General features: G+C 42.8%; 1 protein-coding gene across 2 annotated transcripts in view; it reads left to right on the top strand.

Moving 5' to 3' along the window:
* The first annotated feature begins 2,632 nt into the window (after positions 1-2,632).
* ARMC8 (armadillo repeat containing 8) overlaps positions 2,633-7,688 on the top strand; it is a 110,218-nt gene continuing 105,162 nt past the window's right edge. The window contains exon 1 of one of the 2 annotated variants that reach the window (XM_042954288.1): positions 2,633-2,897. In XM_042954288.1, coding sequence (XP_042810222.1) covers positions 2,853-2,897 — 45 coding nt within the window. In that variant the 5' untranslated portion in view covers positions 2,633-2,852. The remainder of the gene's footprint in view (positions 2,898-7,688) is intronic. The other variant, XM_042954287.1, reaches the window with a different exon arrangement.

Here is a 7,688-nt window from a genome sequence, read left to right as displayed (position 1 = left end):
CAAAAGCAAGCCTACAGATTCTGTTTTTCTATACCAGGTTAAGGAAGACCTCACTGTTCTGTGCAATCCGGACAGTTAACGGCCCAGGGAAGCCCTCAACCAATACAGGATGGGAAGTGGTGGATAAATGCTCCAACCTCAAGAGGGAAATCCAGGGGAGCATTCTGTATGTTCTTCAGAAGTCCTCAAGGAGTCAGCAGTGACTTCAATAATGGATCCTTATATTGACTTTTCCTTCTTTCTTTTCTTACTCTCCCTGACCCATCAATCCTGTTCTCTGGAAACACTTCCTGAATAAACTACCTGTACCCAAATCACTGTCCCAGGATTTGTCCTTAGTGTCCAAACTAAGTAAAAATTCATTCAATAAGCATTTACTAAGTGACTATTCTATGCTAGGTAGTGAGATAAAAGACCTAGTAGATAAAATTTCTAATACCTGCCCGAAGTGCATAATGGGGAGACAAATAAGTAAACAATCACAAAAAATTACAATATATTGTTGGAGATGCTATGTTAGTGGCAAGAACAGTGATGCATAAAAGCATGGGGGAGGGGTCACTTAACTTATACCTGGAGAAGGGGCTTCCTGGAGGATATATTACTTAAGTTAATGGATGAAGCATGAATAAAATACAGCTATCACACTGTATATGATACAAATATCAGCTGAAAATTCAATTGATACTTTTGTAGGCTCTGTGCAAGGGTTATTCTCTGCTCTGCTGTGGTATGTAGTATATGACATGATTTTAGGTGGTGGATGGACATTTATACTTTTTTGTAGTTATTATGTTAATAAAGACTAGAATAAAATAAGTAGCACAAAAATTTGATTTTACAGAGTATTATGGTTTAGGATGAAGCTAAAACTATTTAATGAATTGAAACTGACCTTAAAGAAAAATATTGAGTGAATAATAACTGTCTCGGTTGACAAAGATTGCATGGGTGGTATACTGATTACTGAAGTTTGGGAAATATTACAAAAGGAAAAGTCTAAAATGAAATTCCTGCTTTCCAGAAACTCAACAGTTTCTTTGGAAACACAGAGCCATGAACAAGGATGATTAGGGCTACAATAAATTGGGAAACCAAATACAGATTTCCCCCTTTATCCAAAATTAAAGTGTTCTTATTAAAACTTTCTAAGTCAAAATGGCATAAAGAAGCAATTAACATTAATTGATATGGAAACATTTTTGAGCATTCCCAGACCTGAAAAACAACCTCTCTTAGGCATTTCTGATACCTTTCTCAGGCCCCCACAGCCTGAGAGTGACAGGCCAGGTCTGTTTGGCTTCTGTTGGCCTTTCTGCAGAAGGTGCCTATCTTGCTAACAGATGCACAAAACAAATGCAGATAAAGCACAAATGCTCACAGACACAGTTCAAAATTATGGGCTTTGATACTGAGATATTCAGTGTAGTTCCTGGGGGAAGGAGCTTGGGGATGCCACTCTCCCCTGCTGTCTGGGGTTGAGGGCTGCCTTTATTAGGGCCCTGAAAAAACAAACTCTGACTTCTATTTTTACTTACTACCTTTTTTCATAAAAGTGAACATCCTCTTTGGATTTCATTGGTTAGCAAAAGTAGGTTCTAATGTAGGGTTTTTCTGAAAGCAAAGGGGAACTTTGGCTTAAGGGGAACTTTCTAAAAAAGGGGGATACCTAAACAGGAAGAAGATAGGAAAGCAGCGAGGAGCAAAGTGAAAAGGCTAGAGGCTACAAGATCAGTCGGAAGGCTATTGCTCTAGTCCAGGGGAGAGGTAGTAACAGCTTGAATGAGGGAGTGGCTATAAAAATGGAAAAAAGAAAAGTAATGAAAAAGGCTCATTGCAACCATTCTATGAAAACCTTACTGGTTACAGGCAGCAGGAAGGTGAAACCTGTCAAGTCGAGGGCAGTTTTGTAGACACACACATGAGCGGAGTGGGAAAACTGAACTAATCAGAAAATATAATTAGAAGCATATTTTTATTTGGAGAATTTTTTATTTTTATTTGAAGAATTTTAGCGTTAATTCTTCAGATATTTGTCCCCATTTTTTTTTTTTCTATTTGACTCAGAGGCTGGGGAAATACTAACACATATATAACACTTTCTACATTGAAGGCATGTTGTAAAAAGCTTTAGTTCTCCGACCTCATAACTCTTATTTTGCAGAAGAGAAAGCTGAAGCATAGGGAGGTTAAGTAACTTGCTGGAGATAATGCAGATGATAAATAGCAAAGATTAAGCCCAGGCGTTCTGGTTCTAGAGTATCTTTTACACCACACCGGAATAAACGGGTCGGGTAGATTACGCCGAAGACCTGCTTTTGAGACCACAGTCCCTCCATGTGTAAAATGGCGATAATAACAACGCTAGAAGTCTGGTGCAAAGGAGTGAGATAATGAATGTGAATGTGAACTTCAAATTACATACGTGACTACACAAAGTAGTTTATCAGAATATGAATACGAGAGCTCCCGCGTTGTAACGAATCAACCGCGAAGTTTGCAGCGCCAGAGCGAGGCCCCGCCCCTGTGGCTCCGCCCACCGCGAGCGGCAGGTGGGGCCGGCAGATCTTCTTTGCGCATGCGGAAACTGCTGCCCGCTCCCACCTCTAACCCAGGCTGAGAGTAGCTGCTGTTTCTGAGAGGACGATTCGAGGGGAGGCCCCTGGCGCGGTTTTCTTTGCCTCTCCCTTCCGCAGGCCCTGACTGTGCTTTAGCTGTGCCTAGAGCGTGGTACGTTTTCGTCTACCTACCTGACTTTCTGCAGAAGGCGCCTGTCGTTGGCCTAATAGTTCCCTGTCGAAAGTGCCGGCCCCCGCGCCGGCACCGGCCGCAGCCGGGTGGGAAGGCTCAAGATGGCGTGCCTGTTGGAGACCCCAATCCGCATGAGCGTCCTCTCGGTGAGTGACCGCCGCAGCTGCCCGCCAGCTCGAGAGCTCGGGCCGGCCCGCGGCATTCACCCCAAACGCGGAGTGCCTCCTGGACACCACCCCTTGGGGTGGCTTCCCGGCTCATCTTTGGGCCGCGGAGAGAGAGGGTGGGCGGGCGGAATAGACCGGACCCCGACCAAGCCAGAAACGTCTCCAACTCCGGGAGCTCCCACCGGTGCCGTTTCTCAGGTGGCCTCTGGCGGACAGGGTGGTTGGGCGTACGGGCAGCTGGCCCGGTGGCGCGGCTTGGTCTTTGCCAGGTGCTTCACTGAGCCTTCCTCTCAGCTTGCCGCTTCTCCGGGGCCGAGCGCTCTACCCTGTGAGGCGCCCGGCTTGCCGCTGGCCTGGGAACAAGCGCCCATTCAGCCCCCCGTGGCTTTGGCTAGAGGAGGTGCAGGCACCTTGGCCCCCATAGCCTGAGAACGGCCAGGCCAGGTCTGTTTGGCTTCTGTCGCGTCCCGGCACGGGCTAGAGCTGCTTGCTTCTTGGCAACGGGGATTTCATACCAGCTGCAACATATTCTAGCTTATGTAGTTGCCTAAGCCCCTTTTCTCCGCTTTGCTTTGGAGGTCGCAGCTCAGGGTGTAGAGGAAGCTGTGCCTGGCATTACTTTTTCCTTAAAGGAGAGTCAAACATGGGGGGGGGGACGGAATAAAACTTTCATACTATTGGAAGAAGGAAACGTATTGATCCGCCAGGAAGTAATACCTAGTTGTTAGGGTTTTTTTTGTTTTTGTTTTTTTTTCAAGTTAAAATCCAAAATACAACTTTCACTTTTCACTGTGTTGCTCTTGAGAACCAGGACCGGGAGTGAAAGTTGCTGAGGGATAACTTCAAAGGGTTTTACAATTTAGAGCTGTCCAACTCAGAATAGTCACTTTACCAATGGTCCATTTGCTGTTGCTGGAAATAGGCAAAGAATGGTTGGCTATCTTTTAGACTTGTGGAAGCTGATATTGAGAGGGTGGTTGAACTACAGATTACTTGGCTTGTCAGGTTCCTAGAATCTGTGACCCCAACTGGTTTCTTTATTCTTCTCTGACTTCTCCCTCAGAGACACTGGCCTATCTGGAAGCACTTAGGATATTTGCTATGATTGAGGGTTAGAACCTTGTGGCATACTGCAACCTAGATAATTTGGTGGAGGGCTGTCACCAAATTTGTCCCTTGGCTAATTTTAGCAGTCTTTTTCCTTATTTCATACTGCAGTTTGGGGAAACACTGTTCATCTAAACATTGAATAAGATTAGCCTGTTATTCTACCTCTAATACCCAGGAATGTTTTGTAGGAGAGCAGGTGAATGACTTTTCCCTAATTATGTTTTTTTTTTTTTTTCTTTTTTACGTATTCATTATTTGTGGCGCCTGTGTGGCTCAGTTGGCTAAGCATCTGACATTGGCTCAGGTTATGATCTCATAGTTGGTGAGTTCAAGCCCTGGTCAGACTCTCTCCTGTCAGTGAGCCCACTTCAGATCCTCTGTCTCTGTCTCTCTCTGCCCCTTCCCTGCTATCTGTCTCAAAAATAAATAAAATTGAAAAAAAATTTTATTTATTTATTTAGAAAGAGAGCATGCACACTCAAGCAGGGGCAAGGCAGGGAGAGGGAATCCTGAGCAGGCTCCACGCTGTCAGTGCAGAGCTGGCCGAGGGGCTCAAGCCAACTAACGGTGAGATCTGAGCTGAAATTAAGAGCTGGAAGCCTAACCCACTGAGCCACCCAGGCGCCCCTCCCTCGTTATGTTTTTTTCTTTTTTTTGAAGTATGCCTCTCAACTGCCCTTAATTCCCTTTAATTGTCTTTTCTAGCCTTCATTTCACCTGAAGCTTCTTTACTTTTTGTGCATTGTCAACTTGTGTAGTGCATACAGTGGAAAATTTTCATTTGTTTCACTCCCTCAGTAAAGAGTATTTCCTGTTCAGTTTTTTTAAAAAAATGTTTATTTATTTTTGAGACAGAGATAGCATGTGTGGGGAAGGGGCAGAGAGAGAGAGAGAGAGAGAGAGAGAGAGAGAGAGAAACAGAATTCCAGGCAGGCTCCACGCTGTAAGGGCAGAGCCTGTCTCAGGCCTGAAACCCATCAACTGTGAGATCATGACCTGAGCTGAAGAAGGATGCTCAACTGAGCCACCCTGGCGCCCCTATGCAGAAACTTCTTGAAGAGTATTCCCTACTCATAGTGGGGATTTGCTTTAGTTCTAATCTCATTAAGGGCTTATTTATTTATTTTTAAAGTTTTTCACCGTTTCCAAAGTCTTGTCTGTCAGTTCATCAGTTATAGAACCTTGGGAAATCAGACCCCATTATGGCACCACCTTTTGAAATAGTGCAGGTGGGACAGGAAATACTAATCACTAATTATCTTGAAAATAATTTATTTCTTTCATAGGCTGCTTACTGTGCACCAGTTATGTACAACACTCTGTAGTGTATACGTCTAGGGAATGCAAAGATGAGATCAGATATGCCCTCAGGGATGTCATGGTCCAAATGACTCCGTGGCTTGATAAATGTAATTCAAGCAAGGGCAGTTCAATGGCTTTAAGGGTTTCATTCAAGGCCCTATAATACCTTCTTCTCTATGAGAGAGCTCATTCACTCTTAAAACCTTAACTGTAATCAACTCACATATTACATTGCCTACCTTGACTTTTCTCCACCTGTTGTCACATCTTCAATTGTGTGGATGTTACCTAAGATTTCTAACGAAGCACATTCCCTTCTAAGAGAATGTAATTATCACTTTGCATTTCTGTTCATGATACTTTATTTCATCACTCACCGTTAAACCTTTTGAATCATCTTTGGCCCTTCCCCTTCCATGTCCGTATATCTAATCAGTCCTTAAGGTCTGTTGGCTCTTAGTGTTTCACACATCTGTCTGTTCCCATGGCCACCCTCTCATATCATTTTGTGCCTGCATTACCAATGTCCTCAAAACTATTCTTACTGCCTCTTATGCGTTACCCTTTCAGTTCAAATCCATTCTCTACAGTAATTTTCCTATAGAAGACATTGGACACACTGCTTTCCTGTTTCAGTTCTTTAGTCGGTTCCTGTTGCCGAAAGGCTGATAATCCTATTCAGCTTTGAATGTAAGATTCCATATCCTCTGCATGAACCTTCTGTCCCATATAAACTGGCTTTTTCAAATTGAAGTGATCTTGGGTTCTTCCAAACCCAGTAACCCTTAATGTCTTCCTGGTTGTTTGTACATATGAATTATAGCATAGTATGCTTTTATTCATGTGATATATTTTGAGCTTCTGTCATTTGCTAGGTATGGCATTGGGTTTGGGAATGCAGTGGTGAACTGCAGACCTGTCTGTCTCTGCCCTTAGGAAAATTTACCCTAATGGGGAAAATAGATACCAAATCATTACACAGTTCTTTGATAGTGAATGGTGATTAGTGTTATGGATGAAAAACATAGGGTGCTGAATGGGCATGTGGTAGGGGAACCTGATCTATTGTAGAGGACATCTAGGAGAGGTAGGGAGGATTTCTCTGAAGAAGTGACAATGAACTAAAAGTACAAGGATGGTTAAGAACGAACTAGAAAAACAAAAGAGCAAGTTCCGGGCAAAGGCCCTGGGGCTTTTAACAATTGTTCTATCTTCTTAGTAAATTAATTCAGAGGTAAATGCTTGACCTTTTCTTTTTCTTAAGCCCACTCCTATTTATAGCACTATGTCTTGCATATAATAGGCATTCAGTAAATGGTAGAACTATGTTTCGGGGAATTGAACAAACTCTTCAGTTGTCTTTCTAGGGTGAACCATGATCATCCCTATCCATCTTTGGTTTGCACTTAGCATTACAACATCACCCTTTTCAACAAATTTATAAATTCTCCCATGTTTCCCAAACTCTTGGATGGTTTTACGTTGATTGGATTGTTTAAAACTTTTAATTCTGAAGTAATTACAGATTCACGGAAGTTGCAGAGATAGTACGCTGTGTACACTTTACCCAGTTTCCCCTATTGGTTACATTTTATATAACTGTAGTACAGTATCAAAACCAGGAAGTTGATACTGATATATGTTTAGTTCTGTATCATTTTATCACATGTGTATAGTGTAGCCATTACCACAGTCAAGATACAGAACTAGTCTGTCATCACAAAAATCTCCCTTTTGCTACCTCACACCTACCCACACCCCCTGCCTGCTATCTCTAACCTCTGGTGACCATTAGTTTCCATATCTGTGATTTTGTCGTGTTCTATAATAATTGGCTTTTGTCATACAACATAATGCCCTTGATATCCATCCAAGTTGTGACAGTAGTTTGTTCCTTTTTACTGCTAAGTAGTATTCCATGGTATGGATGTCACAGTTTAGCTACTAACCTATTTGACGTTTTGGTTATTTCCAGTTTTTGGCTATTATAACTTGCAGTGAACAATCATGTTCAGGTTTTTACTTATTTATTTTTTTACATTTATTTATTTTTTGAGAGACGTAGAGAGAGCACAAGTTGGGGAGGGGCAGAGAGAGAAGGAGACACAGAATCTGAAGCAGGCTCCAGGCTCTGAGCTGTCAGCACAGAGCCCGACATGGTTGCTTGAACTCACAAACTGTGAGATCATGACCTGAGCTGAAGTCGGACGCTCAACCGACTGAGCCACCCAGGTGCCCCAATGTTCAGGTTTTTATGTGGACATAACTTTTTGTATCTCTGAGATTAATGCCCAGGAGTGCAGTTGCTAAGTTGTATAGTAAATATATGTTCTCAAAGAAACTGACACTTTTCTAGAG

This window comes from Panthera leo, chromosome C2 (genome assembly GCF_018350215.1).
Source record: "Panthera leo isolate Ple1 chromosome C2, P.leo_Ple1_pat1.1, whole genome shotgun sequence".
NCBI lineage: Eukaryota > Metazoa > Chordata > Mammalia > Carnivora > Felidae > Panthera > Panthera leo.
The sequence above is the reverse complement of the archived record's forward strand: the minus strand, read 5'-3'. Positions and strand labels throughout refer to the sequence as shown.